The sequence below is a fragment of the Gnatocerus cornutus genome, chromosome 4 (assembly GCF_029298725.1).
Source record: "Gnatocerus cornutus isolate USDA-ARS CGAHR chromosome 4, icGnaCorn1.1, whole genome shotgun sequence".
Lineage (NCBI taxonomy): Eukaryota > Metazoa > Arthropoda > Insecta > Coleoptera > Tenebrionidae > Gnatocerus > Gnatocerus cornutus.
Genome location: NC_142236.1, coordinates 3,029,199 through 3,050,410, shown reverse-complemented (window position 1 = coordinate 3,050,410; position 21,212 = coordinate 3,029,199). Strand labels below are relative to the sequence as shown.

Below are 21,212 nucleotides of genomic sequence, written 5' to 3'. Positions count from 1 at the left end.
TTTAGTAAATGAAGTAAAAAAAAGAAAATTTATTTCTCCAAGAACAGAGAAAGTTTCTTTTTCGTAAAATTCTGCATTAATTGAGTACCTAATTCGCCCCTACTAATTTAGTCCGACTAGAACTTAATCCTAGTTAAACTGAATTGGACCAAACTAGATCCAAAATATTTTAAATTTGTCTAAAATCGCAGCAAAGTGAATGAAATTGGCTTAAATAAAGCCAACTTTGATCACACCGAAAACAAATTCGCTACTTTCCCCCGCATAAATCGTGGAAATTCGCGGCGTTTTCCTTTTTCCAAAGTCGATATATTTAACCCCGAAATCCCTTGTTTGCGAAAATTAGATAACCAAAAAGAGCTCAAACCCATAACACCCATTTATATTCGAACATCCTGAACACATCTCTCCGCTCCACAAAGAAGAGCATTTTCCTCACCCCTCTATTCAATATTCACGTCGAGAGCTAAAATGAGAATGCTGAAGTGGCACAATGTGAGAAATTCCCACATACTTAAAGTAGAAACTTGACACTCGGTCGCCAATTTTCACAAATGATATCAATAAAAATTTGTGGTCGTACAATTTCGGTTTAATGAAGTATCATTTTTCCGACGTTTCGAACGGACTGACTGTGTTCGCTTTCAAACGATAGGGGAAATTTCGGAGAAGAAACACTCTCAAAGTTGGTAACTAACTTCCTTTATTAAATAAACTTTTTAAAGTAAAAGAGAGAAGTAGTTGGAAGTTTGTCGAAATAAATGTGATCACAAGTTTTTCAGAGTCTCCTCGTCGCAGCCAAATTCAACAAACGGTAAATTTCCCCGAAAATAAACCGTTACCGGGAACGTTTCCTCGTTCTCTTGTTATTATTTATTTATGTATCAATATCTGTCCGTTCTCATTGTTTTTTACGTCTTGAAGACGCTTGAAAAATGCAACGACTTGAGCCTTTTAACGAGCTCTTTTCGAACAACGAGGCTTGTTTTCAATATCGCCAGATTTGGTACTCTCGGAATAATACATAAGTTGCCCATTACGAATAAATTTCAATTTAATTTCCCCAACGAAACTGTCTTTTCCGAACGTCTGTCATCATCAACGATTCCATTACTTCGTCATGAATTGGAAGCTGACAAATCCGGAACTCAGCAAGTTGAAGCAAGTTATTGGAACAATTAGACTGATGGCTTTGCGTCCCTTAAATCACGTCTGGGAAATGGACGATTGGAGAAGGATGATTACAGGGATTCCACTTTACGGTTGTGGTCGGGAACTTGAGTTAGCACCGGCATAAAAAGACTTCCTTAATGAAAAATCAAAGCCACACAGGCTTGGAATTTTTTCACGTGTTGGTAGGACTGGCGCAGACAAATTAGCGCGTGATATCTCCATAATTCATTTGTCAAACAATTCGAGTTGACATTTCAAATTTCCAGAGTCCATTTTAGATAATTTCGCGCAGCTATCGACTGTTTCCCCCAAAATTAATCATGTAAATTACGGGGCACGAACTGACTTTTATCGCGTTTTTGATCAGAACTAGAATTCTTGGAGCGTCATTTAGTTGGAGCTTATCTGTCTCGAATGACATTTACCGGGGCTCTGAAAGTTTCATCAGCTGTGTCCTTCAGAGAATTCGTTATCAGACTTTACTATATACGACGCCGACGTTCTCAATTATTAACGGAGATTATTTTTAGGTCGGCATTAAGCTGTCATAAATAAAACGGTTTCTTATAAATTAATAAGTTAATAACTCAGTTCAATAAATGTCTAGTCTTGGTAAGTCCCAAAAATAAAAATTCCTAAAACTCCTCTCTTTTGATCTAAAATTTTGATATTTAGCAGAGTAAGAGGAAAATTTCTCATTCTTTCTGTCAAAACCAACCAAAGTATAGAATTTGACCAAAAATAGAGAAAAATATTTAATCCTAGGAAAATAAAAATTTCTGAAAATTCTAATTGTTGTTGGTTCTGAAAAAGCAAAATTTTTCATCTCTAAAGCATTTGTCTTCAAATTTTGTTCTGTTACTGTAAAAACAACCAAAATTACAGCATTTAATCGAAAATCTTAGTCAATCTTAAAACAAAAAAACCTTTTTTTTTCAAAATTTTGTACTAACAAAACTACGAAATTTAATCGAAAGTATTAGAAATTTCCATCGAATGATAAAGAAGATGTCAGATCAGAATTCAGAATAAAGACCCGATTTCACTATAGAGAAACCTCCCACTTCAGCACAAAACCTTGTTAAACGCGAGTTAAAAATAAACTATTCCCGGCGCATCCACCATTTCGATTTCCGTCGTGAAAAGCTCCAAGTTTCCATCACAGAATCGAACTTGACTCTTCAAATCCCTCGCCATAAAAAGACGGAAAGCTCCTAAGTCAATGCGACGCTAATTACCAGAGGTAATGTACCTAAATCGCCGCTCCTCCGCATATTTCAAGCGAAAGTCTCAAGCGTATCGTCGAACGAATGGAGAAACAACACGTTTTACTTATCGTAGTAGCAAAGTTTTGAGACTATGAATAGGAAGTGCGTGTATAATTACGGCAATTTTCTTTTCAGGCTTAATTAAATTAAGGAAGTGTCTTTGTCGGTGCGATTCATGAATTTGTTACGGAGACGGAAAAAGTCGGAGATTACGTTGGGAGGTAAATTCGCATTTTGCCAGAGTAGGTACTTGAAAAGCTTAAATAGAGGATTACGAGTCTATATATTTTTGGTGATGGAGAAATTGTTTGGAATTTACTCTCGAAATGATCATTGAAAGAGAGGATTTAACTGAGTGGGTTTGTATAGCAATCAAATGTTTTTCAGGGAATTCTATTTTTATTGTTACCGATTTTTGCTCACAAAAGGCTGTTTTGAAATGAATCCTTCAAAGTGTGTTTAAATTCAGGACTATTTATTAAAATTAATTCGGTCAAAATCATAATAACTTATTTAATTACCCGGCGCATCCACCAATTTTGTTAAATCAAAAATTTGATTTTTAGATCCTATATTTAATACTAAAAGCACAAATTTAAAGAACGTAAAGAGCTTAAACACCCGGCAAATTTAACTTCTCCAGAGAATTGAAAATCTTTAATGTAAAATCTGAAAAGTGCTTTCAATGCAGATATAAGAGTAAAGTTAAAAACCGACGCCGAACAATAACTGTTGTCAAGAAAAAATTAGAACCGAAAAAGAATTGCCCAATTAGATTAATCCAGGAGAGCCAACATCAAGCTTTCCACAATAGAAGAAAATCACATAAATATGCCGCAAGCACAAAGGGATGTGCGCACTGTCTTTGTAGCGACAGTTTTGTCCTCTTGACTTAAAAACCCAGATAAAAGAAATCTATTCTTTGAGGTTTTTAAAGACACAATGAAGATGGTGATGACGCAGCAACGGAATTACAACGCAATACACGGGATTTCCTTGTCACAAGTTATTACAGTACGACCTCGATTATCCCGACTGAGCGTTAATAGAAATTATTTATTATCCAACAAGTTATAATAATGTGACATTTTACTTGACAGTTTTAAACGAGAAAAGTTGGCTCTAATTTACCCTTTGCTAACAACGCAAATAGCCACCTATGACAATTGTTGACATTGTCAAATTTCTTTTCGCATCTGTCAACATGATTCTTGGGTGAAAATTGCGACATATTGGATAAACCGTTGTATTTCATTAGATATAACCTAATTGTTATGTTAACTATAGCTTTCGTAAAATGAAAATTTCTAAAACATCGCTCTTTTATCTAAAATTTTAAAATTTAGCAAAGTAAAAGAACAGATCAAAGGCATTAGTTTCTCAAAATTTCGTTTTGTTACTGTCAGAACTAAAAAAAATACAGACTTTAAACAAATGTGTTGACGATTTTTGGCTAGTCCCAAAAATTAAACTTTTTAAAACTTTTGCTGTTTGATCTAAAATTTTGCAACTTTGCACCCTTCATAAGCATCTCCAAGACAATATTTCATCTTTTTATTTTTCTTCTGCAAAACTGGCCACGTTACAGAATTTTATCAAAATAATTTATGGGAAATTTTTAGTCAGTTCTAAAAGTAAAAATTTCTAAAATTTTTTGTTCTAAAATTAGAATTATTAACCAGCTCAAAAGCAAAAACAACTTTTATTGCGCTGTTAAAACTTAGCAAATTACAAAACTTAATCAAGAATATAGCAAAATGTTTGTTCGCAAAAAAATCGCATATTTAAATCAAAAGTATTGTCGATTTTTAATGAGGTTGAAAAAAAAATTCTAAGACTCCTTTTTTTGATCTAAAATTTTAAATTTAGCAGAGTAAAAATACAATTCAAAGTTTCATTATAGATCTGTTAAAACTTAAAAAAAAAACAGAATTTAATCGAAAATGTTGGCGATTGTTGGTGTGTCCCAAATGCAAATTTCTAAATCTTCTATCTTGAAAATTTTGCGAGTAAAAAAACAGCTCAAAAAATTGTGTCTAAAAATTTTATTCTGTTACTGTCTAAAATAGAAAAATTTATCGGAAATTATTACATATTAGCAAACTTTAGACAATCCCAAAAATAAGAATTTCTAAACTTCCTATCTTTTGATCTAAAATTTTGTGACTTCCCAGACTTAATAAGCAACTAAAAAAAAATATTGTTTTCAAATTTTATTCTTCTGCTGTCAAAACTGACCAAACTACAGAATTTTTGGTCAGTTCTAAAAATAAAAATTTCTAAAACAATTTGACCTAAAATTTTGAAAATTGCAAGAATAAATAACTAACTCTAAAAAAATATTGTCTCCAAATTCTATAGCTTTGCAGTCAAAGCTTATAAACCTTAATCAAGAATGAAAAAAAATATTTCTCGATCCAAAATTAAAAATTTCTAATGTTTTTCTCATTTGATCTAAAATTTTAAAATTAAAGAGGGTAAAAGAAACAAATCTAAAGTAATAGTGTTCTAAAATTTCATTTTGTAACTATCTAAAATAAAAAATTACAAAATTGAATCGAAAATATTGGCGATTTTTAATGAATTAAAAAATAATAATTCTAAAACTCCTTTTTTTGATGTAAAATTTTGAAATTTAGCAGAGTAAAAAAGAAACTCAAAGACAATAGGGTCTCAAAATTTCATTACAGCATTGTTAAAACTAAAAAATTCAGAATGTAATCGAAAATATTGGCAATTTTTTTAAGTCCTAAAAATAAAAATTTCCAAAACTTTTCTCTTTTAATCTAAAATTTCAAAATCTAGCAGAGTAAAAGAGCAGCTCCAAAAACATACTGTCTTAAAGTTTCTTGCTCTTACTGCTAAAACCAACCAAATTACAGAATTTGACCTAAAATAGATAATATTTATCCATACAAAGTCAAAAATTTTTGGAATTTCTAATTATCGTTTTTTTATCGTTTTCAATTACAAAACTTTTCTCTTTTATTCTAAATTTTCAAAATTTGTCATAGTAAAAGTGTACTTCAAAGGCCATAGTGTCTAAAAATTGCATTCTGTTACTGTCTAAAACAAAATACAAAAATATTGACAATTATTTATGAGTTCCAAAATAAAAGTTGGTAAAACTTGTCTTTCGATCTAAAATTTTGCAACCAGAATCTTTAACGCATTATTACCTTCAAATTTTATTTTTTACATTTTCTCTACTTTTTCACTACTCTTTCAATTTGTGATTTCTAAATAATCTTATTTTTTTTCCTATCTTGTTTTGCTGTCATAAATTCAGTTGAATTTGTCATTGAAGATACACTTATTTTGTAAAAAAAACTAAAATTGTAAATACGTAAAACAAAATAAAACATTTAGAAAAAATTACATACATATTTGCAATAAGATAATATATGACCGCAAGAGCGTTTTCGAAGTCCTACTGTATCAAAAAATTCCAGTTAGTTTCGGATATAGTTAACCCAATAAATAACGGGCGTGTTACCTAATCCCGTCGTCCTTTTACCGATAGAACAACGTTATCGGATATCTCGTTTCACCTCCTTTTACAAATGCGAGGCATTCATGCAAAATTCAACAAGTTCGTTCTTCTGATTTAGCGGAAAAGTGGAAATAAAGACTCTCATAAATTTATCTAATTCCACTTTTTATAGTAATAGGGTTTAATTTTGGAGCGTATGTTCCAGGAAATGTGTACCTTTTCCCTGCTTGCACTGCGATATTCTTGGCATGGTAACAGGAAGTCGAGAACATCAATCTCTGTCGAGGTACGTTCTAAGCTGATTTTTACTCGCTTCAACTTTGTTGGCGGTTATTTTTCTCTATTAGATGCGGATTGAATGATGGACGCTCAAAATAAAAGTTCAACAAAGAACGAAATGTATTTAAATTTAATTATCAATTTGTATACACAGGAAATTTACTTGTCGGCGTTATATCATGTAGGATGACAACGCCGCCACGTTCATGAATTGCAAATAGTAGAAAAATGAGCTGAAAACATAATTGAAATGGAAATTTAATTAAGGTATTAAGTGTGGCGCTCACAATTAGACACCCTGTAGATACAAAATCGAAAGCTCGCTCCTCCACCACAGGAGCTTAAATTCGTTCTTTTGATATAGTTTTTCCTCGGTTTTCTTTGTGCCCCGGATTACATATAATATGTAAATTTACATTTAGGTTCTGGGGAAGATGACACAAACAGTCTCAGACGGTGATAGAATTCGAACCTGTGCTTTATTGACATAGCTTTCAGTGCATCAGCTTTCGTCTCTTGCGCCATTAAGCCGCTGCTTCCGAACAATTTATGCGATGCGACGGAGCAATTTGCATTACCTTAACTATACTCGTTGAGTTCGTACTTTTACTGGTACCTGTCGTTATGATAACGGTAACGAGAAGCACGTAATACTCTTTTAGAATATAAAAATGAACAAAATGAGAGAGTGAGCTTTTACGGGAGTTCGATGTGGAGAGTTTGCCAACTTTCAAACCTCCAATGTAATTACAGATGTCCAACTATTTCTAACATACAGGGGCAAGTCTGACTATTGAAAGAAAAATTACGGCAAAGTTAAAGCTACACTCGGCGAGGAAAAGCGAAGCTTCCGACCACAGGAAGAACCGTTCGTTTGCGATTAGAACAGCTAACTAATTATAGTTAACGATATTTTATTCTAGGTTTACTAAAATAATAGTTACGTGATAGTTAACGAAGAAAAATATACTTAAAAATATGCTACAATTTTTAGAACTATTATTTTATATCCTCTTAACTATCATATTGTACTTAAAACAGTTAAGTTATAGTTACACAGCACACTATTTTAATGCAAACACTATATAGGAAGTCAAAACTTGCACTAACTATAAAAAAATAGTTAAGTGTTTGAAAAAAACAAAGTAGGCTGAGAATGATAGTTATTAGTTAATAGAGCCGCGGATTGGTTGGCGCAAATCCGCCGCCTTGGCACAATGCATGCCCTGAATTAGCGACACAATAATGCAGAAATCAGTACACAATCACTTTTCACCCCACTTTTGCACAACATCTGTATTGTTCCTTCCACTCCAACCCTTCCATTTTATTGGTTGTTAATTCTCTCTCAATTCTCTGTGCAACATGCGGATAATAACCGATTTATTCAGCATATAAAAACCGACAATGTAAAACTGTTAGTAACACGTGATAATGTACTAGGGATACAAAAGCTGTGCCCCGGGATCCATTGTTTCCTCCATCCGAACCAACTTGACGTGTTTGCGCTCATTTTAATCATTTGTTTTAATTACGGTGTGTTGCCAACTTTTAACAGTGTTTTTATTTGTTTAATGGTGGCGACAAAGCGTGGTACGTTGACCGTTGTTAAATTTTAATAGGACTAGTGAGGAAAATGGAAAGTCAACTTTTCTAATTTTCTACGAATTACTAACGCATTTGTCTCAATTATCTCGCGCAAATAACGGAAAACAGAGTAGTCCGAACACAAAACAAGGATTAGCATAGACTTAACATAGCTCAACACTGTCATCTGTGAACGAATAACTAATAACAAATTACTGGTGAGATTATAACGGTTGCTTACGTTTAATACCGGGAAATATATGGAAAACGGTGATCAACGGCCCGATTTACAACCGCAAAAAACGGGCTAAATCAGCCTTACCAGCTAGGGAGGCTCCCAGAAGTGCTTACCTGAAACAAAAGAAAAAATTAGTGACCATATCACTCAGTAGGCTTTGGACATGATACAAAATTAGTGTAGTAATGAACAGGAGAAATAGTTAAAAAAAAGTTAATAGTTTTGTAATTATTAAGACATAAGCTTTCCTCCTAAAACTAGAAATTTGAAATGTCAAACAGCCGCGTCTGCATTTGACATAATGAAAAATTCCCCGAAACTTCTTTTCCTCGAAATATCTTTGACCGAGCCAATTACCAACTTATTCGATCCCACATAAAATTTTATATTCCATTAATTAAGTCCCTCGCAGGCATTCCCCCTGCTCCCACGCTAATTACCATCCGCATCTTGTCTGTTGCAGTCAAAAAAAATTCCCTAAATAAAAGCGATCCAAGGATGAGAATCACTCTAACTAAATCGATCCCTGATGAATTCAACTTAATTAGCGAAACTAGGGATTTAACAAATCGTGGAAGTTAAGATAATTTGTAACCACGCGAACTACAACTTAGAAGGAAAATGATGCGACAATAAAATTATTTTAACGTGGACATTTTTCTTTACTTTATTATTATCTGGGACGATCGATCGTGCGGCGGCTGGGAGCTGCAGAATTTGGCAAAGTTTGCTAAAGGGGAGGCGACGGCGGCGAGCCTACATTTTGATAATTTCTTGGGGGTGATTTTATTAGATATAATTAATTTGAACCGATGATTGTTTGTTGAAATATTGACTTGTTTTGGTTAGCTATGACAACGAGAATCGATCGAAATTAAAATTAGCCGTAAATTATTTAGAGTTCGTGATATTTTATTGGCTGGTTATGCACGTGCGATAATCTAGGGTTTTATTTTTTGTTTAAAAAAATCGTATCGGGCTGCATTGTCCATGTCGATAAATATTTACTCTAGCGCACGAAATAACTGCATTATTGTATTTCGTTTCCGGGGTTACAAATCGGAAAAATTAATTTATGAACATTATAAACTAGAATCGGGAAAAATTTGTGGCTACAATCGCCTGTGGAAAATTAAATTAGATGGATTGGCGTGGTGTCGAGCTTCAATTTCTTATTGGTAGCTTCGTGACAGATTTGTTATATCAAACGTTGAAAAAAATTGCAATGCCTGCTGGATACTTTTACACAATCCACCCACATATTGATCATTCGCTTAAAGCAATCTACCAACTCACCAGAACCAAAATATGAAATGTAAACCTAACAGAAATAAAAAATGCAGAAAATTTCCAGTTTAATACACTCCAAAGCGAATGAAGTACCCATTAGCAGATTAAAAAATATGTTATTACGTATAACTGAGCGAATTCAGAATTTTATTACTGAAGGAAAATGTACTTTAATTAGACAGAGCTTGAATGGGGATTTTTCTTTTACCGAAATTTTCACCGCTGTGTTTATTTCAAGCAGTTCATTAAATTGAGTTATGAATTGGCCGCAGCAACTCATAGCGGATGTCTTAGATTAACCCAAATCAACGCTTAATTTAGGCAATTGTTTTTATCATCGACGTACGTTTGGCTACCTCTGCCTACTCTAATGAGCGATTTTTGTGGCTGTGGGAATCAATAAAAACCCACCAAACTTGAAGCTACTTTTGGTCGTAAATAAATTTTTCATGCTCACTTCCCATAAAATGTCAAAGAAGTCTTACATGTTGAATAGACGAAGGATATGAACACGAAATTTTAATAAGGTCGCGTCTAGTCTCAACTTTTATTTATAGAAGATTTTGTCATTCTCGACATGCGACGAGTCATGTTAATATTAAAAAAAAAACAATAATCGGATATTTGAACTACTTTCGCGAGCAGGAAACGCAAATCATGATGATGACTTTCAGTTTTTTCCGTTATAAGTATCAGTTCGTTCCCAATTATGATAGTACCTAATCAAGTAATCATGAATATTCTCGCGGTCGTACTCTTATTTATATCAAGTGCTCGGTGCGCGAATATTTTAGGGTTTTTCTGGTTTCCTTCCATAAGTCACCAGATTGTTTATCAACCAATTTGGAGGGAACTCTCTCTGAGAGGTCACAATGTCACTGTGGTGACGCCTGACCCCTTGAACGACCCCCAACTGATCAATCTCACTGAGATTAGTGTACGTTACGCCTACGACTTCCTCAAACAAACAAAAATTCAAGAATTAATGTCCAAAGATGCCAACGTCTTCCAAACGTTAGAAGTAATCTTCAGGTTTATGGACGTCATCGTCGAAGCCGAACTCAACAACACTGAAGTCAAAGGACTCATCGCTGATCAAAATCGCCACTTTGATTTGATTTTAGTTGAGTGTTTCCATCCAGTAATGTACGCGTTTTCTGGACGATTTAACGCACCGATCATCGGTGTTTCGTCTCTTGGAGTTATGGCTTCAACGCACGATTCTGTGGGCAACCCGACCCATCCCGTGTTGTACCCAGACATGATGCTGAGCTACCATAACAAGTACTTATCGTTATGGCAGAAAATCACAAGTCTGGCTTTTAGTTTGTGGTCGCGGTACCATCACGACTATATTATAGTACCACGCGCTCAAGCAATGGCGAAGAAGTACTTTGGAGACGACATTGCAAATGTTGGTGATCTTGAGAGAAAACAAAGTTTGTTGTTTTTAAATGTCAATCCTTTGATGTACCCACCACGGCCGAACGTACCCGCAATAGTTGAGATGGGGCAAATGCACATCAAGCCTGTGAAACCGCTTCCTCGAGTAAGTAAAAAACTTACTCAACTGTTGTATTAGTTGTACGTCTAGGACTTGAAGGAGCTCCTCGACGAAGCTACCGAAGGCGTTATCTACTTCAGTTTAGGCTCGAATGTCAAAAGTGTGAATCTAGACGACAAATTACGCAAAACTATAATTGGCGCTCTTTCTGAGCTCCCGTATAAAGTTCTCTGGAAATGGGAATCAGACCATCTTCCCGGGAAACCCTCGAATGTGATAACGAGGAAGTGGCTACCACAACAAGATATTCTCGGTTAGTTGGTACGACTGTAAGGTCAAATTACTAGTTTTATTTTTAGCCCATTCGAACATTCGCGCTTTTGTAACCCAAGGCGGCCTTCAATCAACCGAAGAAGCCATTTCCAGAGGCGTACCTCTCGTTGGAATGCCCTTCATGGGCGACCAACCCATGAACGTCCAAAAAATAGCCGACATGGGCATCGGTCTAGCTGTTGATCCCGCTACGGTGACCAAGGAGGAACTCAAAAGAAGTATTATCGATGTCGCGAAAAACAGCAAGTAAAAAGTGACATTCTAAAACAAGCATGGTGGTACTACCGTTTTTACAGATACAAGAAACGCATCAAAGAAGTGCATGACATACTTTTTGATAAGCCGATGACCGGGTTGCAACAAGCGGTTTGGTGGGCTGAGTATGTAATTAGACACAAAGGTGCTAAACATTTGAGGAGTCCAACGGCCGATATCTCTTGGTACGAGTTTGTTCTTTTGGATGTGATAGGAGCAGTGGCGGCGGTACTTGGAGGTATTTTGTGTCTTAGCTATAAGGTTGTGAAAATATCGAACTCGTACAGAATAGTAAAAGCGAAATTGCATTAAAAATTGTGATAGATATTAAATAAAGAAAATTCCGTCTACAACCTGTCACTATAGTCGTACCCTCTCCTACAATTTTAATTTTAAAATTTTTTAAAATTTCATTTTCAAATATTTGTTACGTTTTCCTTTCGGATTACTTTTTCATCTTATGCTCTCAGTTTCGAATAGCGTGATGATGTTAAAAAAATGGGATAAGGTCAAGCCAAGTCTCAACTTTTATTATTTATAGAAGCTTGAGTCATTTTCCACATGCGACAAGTAATGTAAATGTTTTGAAGTAACAATTGGATAATAATATAATTAAAATAAAATTACTAGTTTTGAGGAACACAAAAAGCAAATCATGTTGATGACTTGTTATTTTTTTCCATTATAAGTACCTATCATGTCGTTTCTAGGTCGAACAGTCATCATGCGTGTCTTCGCGGTGGTACTTTTATTTGTCTCAAGTGCCAAGTGCGCGAATATTCTTGGATTTTTTCTGTTTCCTTCCATAAGTCACCAGATTGTTTATCAACCGATTTGGAGAGAACTCTCTCTAAGAGGTCACAATGTCACTGTGGTAACGCCTGACCCTTTAAATGACCCAAAACTGACCAATCTTACTGAGATAAGTGTGAGGTACACCTACGATTTTCTCAGACAAACAAAAATACAAGAATTAATGTCCAAAGATGCCAACGTCTTCCAAACATTAGAGGCAATCTTCAGGTTTATGGACGTCATCGTCGAAGCCGAACTCAACAACACCCAAGTCAAAGAATTGATCGCTGATCAAAATCGCCACTTTGACTTGATTTTAGTCGAGTGTTTCCACCCAGTAGTGTACGCGTTCTCAGGGCGGTTTAACGCACCGATCATTGGTGTTTCGTCTCTTGGAATTATGGCCTCAATGTATGACACCGTGGGCAACCCGAGCCATCCGGTGTTGTACCCAGACGTACTACTTAGCTACCACAATAAGGACCTGTCTTTATGGCAGAAGATGACAAGTGTGGCGTATAATATGTGGTCGCGGTACCATCACGACTACATTATCGTACCCCGGGCACAAGAATTGGCAAAGAAGTATTTTGGAGACGATATTGCGAATGTTGGCGATCTTGAGAGGAACCAAAGTCTGTTGTTTTTAAATGTCAATCCTTTAATGTACCCTCCACGGCCGAACGTACCCGCGATAGTTGAGATGGGGCAAATGCACATCAAGCCTGTGAAACCACTTCCACAAGTAAGTAAAAAGTTTACTCAACTGTTGTATTAGTTGTACCTCCAGGACCTGAAGGAGCTCCTCGACAAAGCTACCGAAGGCGTCATCTACTTCAGCTTAGGCTCGAATGTCAAAAGTGTGAATCTAGACGACAAATTACGCAAAACTATAATTGGCGCTCTTTCTGAGCTCCCGTATAAAGTTCTCTGGAAATGGGAATCAGACCATCTTCCCGGGAAACCCTCGAATGTGATAACGAGGAAGTGGCTACCACAACAAGATATTCTCGGTTAGTTGGTACGACTGTAAGGTCAAATTACTAGTTTTATTTTTAGCCCATTCGAATATTCGCGCTTTTGTAACCCAAGGCGGCCTCCAATCAACCGAAGAAGCCATTTCCAGAGACGTACCTCTCGTTGGAATGCCTTTCATGGGCGACCAACCCATGAACGTCCAGAAGATAGCCGACATGGGTATCGGTCTAGCTGTTGATCCCGTAACGGTGACCAAGGACGAACTCAAAAAAAGCATAATTGAGGTCGCGGAAAACAACAAGTAAGTGATCACCGACCACGACTTACATAGTCATGGTACTAATTACTGTTATTCAAGGTATAAGAAACGAATTAAAGAAGTTCGTGATCTGCTCTATGACAAACCGATGACAGGTTTGGAACAAGCGGTTTGGTGGGCTGAGTATGTAATTAGACACAAAGGTGCTAAACATTTGAGGAGCCCCACGGCGGATATCTCTTGGATTGAGTTTCTTCTCTTGGATGTGATAGCAGCAGTGGCGGCGGTACTTGCGGGAATTTTGTTCTTTAGTTATAAAGTCGCACAAATGTTGAACTCACACGGAAAAGTAAAGACGAAATTGCATTAAAAATTGTGTTATTAGATTAAGGCCGAATATAATAAAGAAAGTATTACTAGTTGTCTGACTCTTTATTTCGTCGCGTGTCCAACTATACAAAGTGACAATCAACAATAAGTTGACCAATCGCAGCCCATTTTCATGCAACAGAAAAAAAATTGAAGGTAACAATTAAGTGAGAATGTTTTGTGACACCAATTAACCTTCAACCAAATCCGTTATTATTTTTTTAATCTAATTATTAAAACTAAATGCTAATTGTAACCAACCGTACCGCATAACAATCTCAGACAAATCAGATATAATTATGTATTATGATTGCTTCAAATTTAATTGCAATTAATTTTAATTACTCGTCAAATTAGTGTATGGACTCGTAGCGCCAGAATTTTGGTGGTTTCGTTCTTCTCTCCATAATTCACTAGATCAAGATCACTGTTTGAGTACCTTCTTGTGGAGAAATTTTGTATCTCGTTTCTAAAGTTACTACAGTAGTACTACAGTAGTAACACCCTGTATAATAAATCAAAAGTTTTCTAATTGTTAATTAATGACGTCACGGCTGACAAGTCCCCTTATAAATATAAATTAAAATCGAACTTTGACATTCAACCATGTTCGTGCCCGCGGTCGTACTCTTTTTGCTATCGAGTGCTCATTGCGCGAACATTTTAGGTTTTTTCGTCACTCCTTCGATAAGTCACCAAATCATTTTCCAACCGATTTGGAGAGAACTCTCTCTAAGAGGTCACAACGTTACTGTGGTCACCACCGACCCTTTAAACGACCCCGAATTAACGAACCTCACTGAGATAAATGTCGGGTTTACGTACGACATCTTCCAAAAAAGTCTCGTCAAGGAGATGTCCCAAAATGTTTTTCAATCTTTAATAGGAGGTTTTCGCCTGTTGGACCACATCGTCGAACTTGAGCTCAACGACACAAAAGTCAGACAGTTGATCGCTAATCAGGGCAACCATTTTGATTTGATTTTGATCGAGTATTACAGTATAGCGTTAAATGCTCTGGTTCATCGATTTTCCGCACCAATTATTGGAATTTCGTCTATGGGAGCTAATATTCCAGGTTATGATGTCATGGGGAATCCGGCGCACCCAGTGCTGTATCCAGAATTCTTACTGTCTTACCCTACAAAGTTGTCGTTGTGGCAAAAACTGACAAGTGTGGCATTTAGTTTATGGGCACGGTACCACCATCACTACGTACGAGTACCGCAAGCTCACAAGATAGCCAAGAAGTACATCGGCGATAATATTCCCTACGTTGGTAACCTTGAGAAAAGTCAGAGTATGTTGTTTCTTAACGTGAACCCATTGCTACATGCACCACGTCCAAATGTACCTGTTATCATCGAGCTGGGTCAAATGAACATCCAACCCGTAAAACCGCTCCCGGAAGTACGTGACAAGCTAACTAAAATCACAGCTAGTTGTGTTTTCAGGACTTGCAGGACCTCCTCGATGACGCTGTTGAAGGTGTCGTTTATTTCAGTTTGGGATCTAATGTCAAAAGTGCGAAACTCGAAGAAAAAGTACTGACAAACATAATAGGAGCGTTGTCTGAGCTTCCTTATACTATCCTCTGGAAGTGGGAGTCCGACCATCTTCCTGGTAAACCACTAAACGTGGTTACAAGAAAGTGGTTCCCACAACAAGACGTTCTTGGTTAGTACCAATGACCTTGAGTCGGTGATATTTGTTTGTTTCAGCACATCCCAATGTGCGAGTTTTTGTCACTCAAGGCGGTCTCCAATCCATTGAAGAAGCTATTTCCAGGCAAGTACCAATGGTCGGAATGCCCTTCATAGCCGACCAACCCAAGAACGTACAAAAAATGATAGACTTGGAAATAGCTCTAGGAGTCAATCCAATGAAAATGAGTAAAGAAGAACTCAAAAATTGCATCCAGGAAGTCGCTCAAAACAACAAGTGAGTCGAAATTGACAATCAAAAGGCGATAACAATCTTGTTCTAGATACAAAAAAAAGATAAAAGAAGTTCATGGAGTACTGTTTGACAAACCGATGACAGGTTTAGAAACCGCAGTGTGGTGGTCCGAGTACGTCATTAGGCACAAAGGTGCTAGACATTTGAGAAGTCCAACGGCTGACATTTCATGGTTTGACTATCTATTGATGGATGTCATAGCGGCAGTGTTGATAATACTGGCAGTCAGTGGAGGAGTTTTGTACTTTGGTTTTACGTTGATAATGTCAAATTTGGACGAAGACGGCAAAGTGAAGACGAATTGAAAGTTTCAACAATAAATTCATAATAGTTTCACAATTTCCTAAATCCCCAAAATCTCCTAGTTTTTCAGGTTTGACGATTTTTTTGCATCGCCCAAAAATTCGTTGAAATGTCATCTGTTTAGATAAGATCTTAAGCACGTGGTGTCTAGCTTCGCTAAATTCGTTTGTCATTATTGTTTAACAACAAAAAGTAGTTCAAAGATAACATTTACAGCCATGAAAGTGCACAATAGTACGGATGATTCAACACATTCCTCTTGGTATAAATAAAACTTCTCGTCTCTCATCTCAAGTGTTCGAAATGTCTCTCCCTTTCATATCACTTCTCCTTATCTCAAGTGCCCAGTGCGCCGACATCTTAGGATTTTTCATGTTCCCCTCGATAAGTCACCAAATAGTCTATCAACCGATTTGGAGAGAACTCTCATTAACATAAAACGACTCCAAATTAACGAATCTTACTGAGATCAGCGTGCGCCACACCTACGAGTTACTCCAAGAGGTAAAATTACAAGAAATGATGTTTAAAGATGCGAACATTTTTCGAAGTACCGAACAAATAATGCAATTTGTGACCTTCATTGCTGAGGCTGAGTTGAACACCACTCAAGTCAAAGAACTGTTCAATGATCAAAATAAACGTTTTGATTTGATTTTGTTCGAAGTTGTTCATCCGGTTTTGTATGCTCTTGCTGGACGATTTAAAGCACCGATGATTGGTGTTTTGTCTCTTGGTGCTATAGGTATAGCTCATGACGTTGTTGGCAATATTTGTCGTTATGGGAGAAGATGACAAGTGTTATTTATAGTTGGTGGTTGCGGTACTATCGCGATTATGTTATATATCCTCAAGCTCAAGAAATGGCAAGGAAGTACTTCGGAGATGATATTCCTTTCATTGGCGACCTTGAAAGGAACATCACTATGTTGTTTCTTAACGTGAACCCGTTGATATATCCCCCACGTCCTAATGTACCCGCCATTGTCGAATTAGGGCAAATGCACATCAAACCTGTGAAGCCGCTGCCTGAAGTAAGTAGAAAAAGAAGTAGAAACGTCGTTGAGTTGTGATTTTAGGACTTGAAAGTCCTCCTTGATGAAGCCATCGAAGGCGTTGTCTACTTCAGTTTGGGTTCCAACGTCAAGAGTGTGCACTTAGAAAAAAATTTACGAAACACCATAACTGGAGCTCTAGGAGAGCTCCCATACAAAGTTCTATGGAAATGGGAGTCTGACCATCTTCCTGGAAAACCCTCGAATGTGATTACAAGAAAATGGTTGCCACAACAGGATGTCCTCGGTTGGTTCAGTACCACAACGACAAAATTGTGACTGAGTTTTTAGCACACCCCAACATTTGTGTTTTTGTGACCCAAGGAGGTCTCCAATCAACTGAAGAAGCTATCTTCAGAGGAGTACCACTCGTCGGAATGCCCTTTTTTGGTAATCAACCGATGAACGTGCAAAAAATGGTGGATCTAGGTGTAGCTCTAGCGGTAGATCCTTCGACAGTGACCCAAGACGAACTCAAGAAGAGCATCATTGAGGTCGCCCAAAACCAAAAGTACATAAAGAGGATCAAAGAGGTTCGAGATTTGCTATTTGACAAGCCAATGACTGGGTTGGAAAAAGCGGTTTGGTGGTCTGAGTACGTCATTAGACACAAAGGCGCCAGGCATTTGAGGTGTCCCACAGCTGATATCTCCTGGTTCGAGTTTCTACTATTAGATGTAGTCATTGCAGTTTTGGGAATTATCGGCGGAGTTGTCTATTTAAGCCGCAAAATTTTAAAGATAACACGAGTGTACGTAAAAAAAGTAAAAGTGCAGTGAAACAACTCTTTTTTTTTGTATAAATTGTTTAAATAAAAACACCAATTGCGTCTCGTATTTCTGTGGAAATTTTTCTTTTGCGTAATGCATAATATTTGCTCTAATTAAGAGAATTTCACACCACTGATCCATCAGAAGTTAATGACTTCAGCCGATTAGATATCACAATTGCAGGTCATACGCGCATACGTCTTATTGTTATTATGACAAAAAAATTTAAAATTTCGCACAAGTTTTATTTTTATTTGCTTTATATCTACATAGTTAGCATCGTTGATTAATGAGGCCTATTAATGCATGATTTCTGAAAACCTCCATAAAACTGAACTAATTGATTGAAAACGTTCTCCGCTACAGTCTCCCCGCCGCCGCGCGCCGGGTAAAACTGTCAGTTCGATTATTTATAATTACTTTTAGAAAAATTATGAAGCAACCATGTCTACTTATTATCGCAAAAACTAAAAGTCAACAGCGCATACTGTCAAATAATTAAAAACATTAAACACAACAACAGATAATCAACAACCGATAAGTAGTTGTCTATTTCTAAGTGTTCACAATGAAGCTCGTACTACACCTCTGCATTTCTAGTGCTCATTCCGCGAACATTTTGGGAATTTTTGGTTTTGCGTCGATAAGTTACCAAGTCGTTTACCAATCAATATGGCGCGAACTCTCTTTAAGAGGTCACAACGTTACTGTGGTAACTCCGGACCCATTAAACGACCCCAAATTAACAAACCGTTCCTGCTATTGTCAAGATGGGTCACATGCACATCAATTCGATAAAACAGCTCCCTGAAGTGAATAGAAAAAAAGGTAGAAACCACACGCTTATTGTAACTTCAGGACCTGCAGAACCTCTTCGATGAAGCTACGCAAGGCGTCATTTATTTCAATTTGGAATCTAATGTTAAAAGTGCGCATTTGAGTGAAAAACTACAGAGTACTATTGTTGACAGGATTAAAAACCACGATTTAGTGGTGCGAATGCGTTATTAGCTGATATTTCTTGGTTTGGCTATTTCATGGTCGATATGGTGATAGTACTGACAGCCATTAGAGCGTTTGTTAATCTAAGTTATAAACTGCTGCAAATATAGAGATTGTATCATGTAGAAATGTATAAACAAACAAACAAGTGTGATAATAAAGATTACATTTATTTAGCATAGTTGATTAATGGAACCTATTAATGCATGATTTCTCAACATTTTCATTTTAAACTCAACAAATTCCATGAGAACGTCATCCACGTCCTTGTCTTTTGCTATTATTAACTCGTCTATCAAACAATAATTAAAAACGTTGAAATTAACAGATAATCAACAACCTATCAGTAAGTGTCTATTTCTACGTGTTACTTCATTGTTCATTTATCTGTTGAGTTTACAATGAAGTTCGTACTCGCGCTTCACTTGTTTCTGTCTAGTGCTTTTTCCGCGAACATTTTAGGTCTTTTCGGCCTTCCCTCAATAAGCCACCAAAACGTTTATCAACCAATTTGGCGCGAACTCTCTCTAAGAGGTCACAACGTCACTGTCCTAACACCTAAACCTTTAAATGATCCGAACTTGACGAACCTCACTGAAATAAATGTCAACTGCACGTTCGATCTGCTAAAACAACCGAAATTTGAAAATTTCTGGCATGAGAAATTCAATTTTGTTCAAACAATGGTGCATATTGTAGAAAAATGGAGTCTTATTGCTGATTTGTCGCTCAACAACACGCAAGTCAAAAATCTCATCGGTGATCAAAATCGGCAGTTTGATTTGATTTTGGTCGAATGTTTCCTTCCAGAGATGTATGCGTTCGGGCACCGGTTTAAAGCACCAGTTGTTAGTGTTTCGTCCACCGAAATTCCGGTATATTTATATGACAATGTGGGTAACCCAAATCATCCAGTGTTACATCCCGACTTATTGACTTATCAATATGGACAGCTGTGGTTTTGGCAGAAGATTAAAAGTGTCATTATCGGTTTTCTTTTGCGTTTTTTTCGTAAATACGTGATGCAAGAAGACGTTGTTAAAAAACATTTTGGAACTATTCCTCCAACTCGCTATCTTGAAAGACACCAAAATCTTATGCTAGTTGGCATTGACTCTTTGTTACATGGACCACGTCCAGCCGTTCCGGCTATTGTAAAGATGGGTCCCATGCACATTACGCCTAGAAAACCGCTGCCTGAAGTAAGTAGAAAAAGTGATGAAAGACTCGCGATAATTGTACCTGAAAAAGCTCCTCGATGAAGCTACTGAAGGAGTCATTTATTGTAGTTTGGGTTCCAATGTCAAAAGTGTGTACATGAGTGAAGAACTAAGAAACATTATAACTGCAGCGTTATCTGAGCTTCCATATAAAGTGATATGGAAGTGGGAGTTTGAGGACCTTCCTGGAAAGCCCTCAAATGTCATTACAAAGAAATGGTTGCCACAACAAGATCTTCTCGGTTGGTTGTAAGATAAGATAATCACACTATTGATAATAAATTTTTAGCCCACCCGAACGTTCGCGCTTTTGTTACTCAAGGCGGTCTCCAATCTATGGAGGAAGCCATTTCCAGAGAGGTACCACTGGTCGGTATGCCTTTCATGGTTGACCAACCCATGAATGTGCAAAAATTGGTAGAGCTCGGCATTGGTCTAGCAGTAAATCCGTCGACAGTAACCAAAGACGAACTTAAAAATTGCATCATTGAGGTGGCAGAAAACCGAAAATACAAGATGAGGATCAAAGAAGTTCAGAGGATTCTTTTCGATAAACCAATGACAGGATTAGAGCAAGCGATTTGGTGGAGCGAATACGTTATTAGGCACAAAGGTGCGAAACATTTTAGAAGTCCACGAGCTGACATTTCTTGGTTTGACTATTTCATGGTGGATGTCATGGTGGTAGTACTGACAGTTATTGGAGGGTTCGTTTATCTAAGTTTTAAACTACTACGAATATTAAAATCGTACCTATTTTGTCAATAAAACGTAAAGTTTAAGATAAAAAAAAATGTGTTTATGACGATCATAATTTTTGATATTAATAAAATTGCTGATAGAGCCTCAAGAGCCTTTTTTTGGTTAGTTTGATATCTTCATACAAAAACTCAGCCTAGGTTTACGCAAAAAGGTTTTCAGGGTAGTTTTGTATTTGACTCGCAAACTTGCATAAAAATTAAAATCGTTGATCAATGAAACCTATTAATGGATGATTTCTCAACATTTTTGCTGAACTATATAAATTCCTCGAGAAGGTCATCCGCACGCACGAGTTTTGTTACTGTTAACGTAAGTTAAGT

General features: G+C 36.7%; 6 protein-coding genes across 8 annotated transcripts in view; 5 read left to right on the top strand and 1 right to left on the bottom strand.

Annotated features, from left to right (window-relative positions):
- Nucleotides 1-21,212, bottom strand: part of GABA-B-R1 (gamma-aminobutyric acid type B receptor subunit 1) — a 118,284-nt gene that overhangs the window by 80,118 nt on the left and 16,954 nt on the right. The gene's annotated exons all lie outside the window — the stretch shown is intronic.
- LOC148176008 (UDP-glycosyltransferase UGT5-like) lies at nucleotides 10,049-11,732 on the top strand. Its single transcript, XM_088034566.1, has 4 exons — nucleotides 10,049-10,877; nucleotides 10,923-11,145; nucleotides 11,192-11,411; nucleotides 11,462-11,732. Exons 1-4 carry the CDS (start codon nucleotides 10,062-10,064, stop codon nucleotides 11,730-11,732), a joined length of 1,530 nt encoding a protein of 509 aa, XP_087890692.1. The 5' UTR covers nucleotides 10,049-10,061.
- LOC148176007 (UDP-glycosyltransferase UGT5-like) lies at nucleotides 12,137-13,871 on the top strand. The gene is made up of 4 exons (XM_088034049.1): nucleotides 12,137-12,960; nucleotides 13,006-13,228; nucleotides 13,275-13,494; nucleotides 13,552-13,871. Exons 1-4 carry the CDS (start codon nucleotides 12,145-12,147, stop codon nucleotides 13,820-13,822), a joined length of 1,530 nt encoding a protein of 509 aa, XP_087890175.1. The 5' UTR covers nucleotides 12,137-12,144; the 3' UTR covers nucleotides 13,823-13,871.
- LOC148176006 (UDP-glucosyltransferase 2-like) lies at nucleotides 14,412-16,371 on the top strand. Its single transcript, XM_088034012.1, has 4 exons — nucleotides 14,412-15,231; nucleotides 15,276-15,498; nucleotides 15,543-15,762; nucleotides 15,809-16,371. Exons 1-4 carry the CDS (start codon nucleotides 14,428-14,430, stop codon nucleotides 16,083-16,085), a joined length of 1,524 nt encoding a protein of 507 aa, XP_087890138.1. The 5' UTR covers nucleotides 14,412-14,427; the 3' UTR covers nucleotides 16,086-16,371.
- LOC148176005 (UDP-glucosyltransferase 2-like) lies at nucleotides 16,862-18,198 on the top strand. The gene is made up of 4 exons (XM_088034491.1): nucleotides 16,862-17,117; nucleotides 17,163-17,385; nucleotides 17,430-17,913; nucleotides 18,027-18,198. The coding sequence occupies exons 1-4, from the start codon at nucleotides 16,875-16,877 to the stop codon at nucleotides 18,196-18,198; spliced, it is 1,122 nt and encodes a 373-aa protein (XP_087890617.1). The 5' UTR covers nucleotides 16,862-16,874.
- On the top strand, nucleotides 19,289-20,898 carry LOC148176004 (UDP-glycosyltransferase UGT5-like). Its single transcript, XM_088034490.1, has 3 exons — nucleotides 19,289-20,112; nucleotides 20,162-20,372; nucleotides 20,420-20,898. Exons 1-3 carry the CDS (start codon nucleotides 19,312-19,314, stop codon nucleotides 20,896-20,898), a joined length of 1,491 nt encoding a protein of 496 aa, XP_087890616.1. The 5' UTR covers nucleotides 19,289-19,311.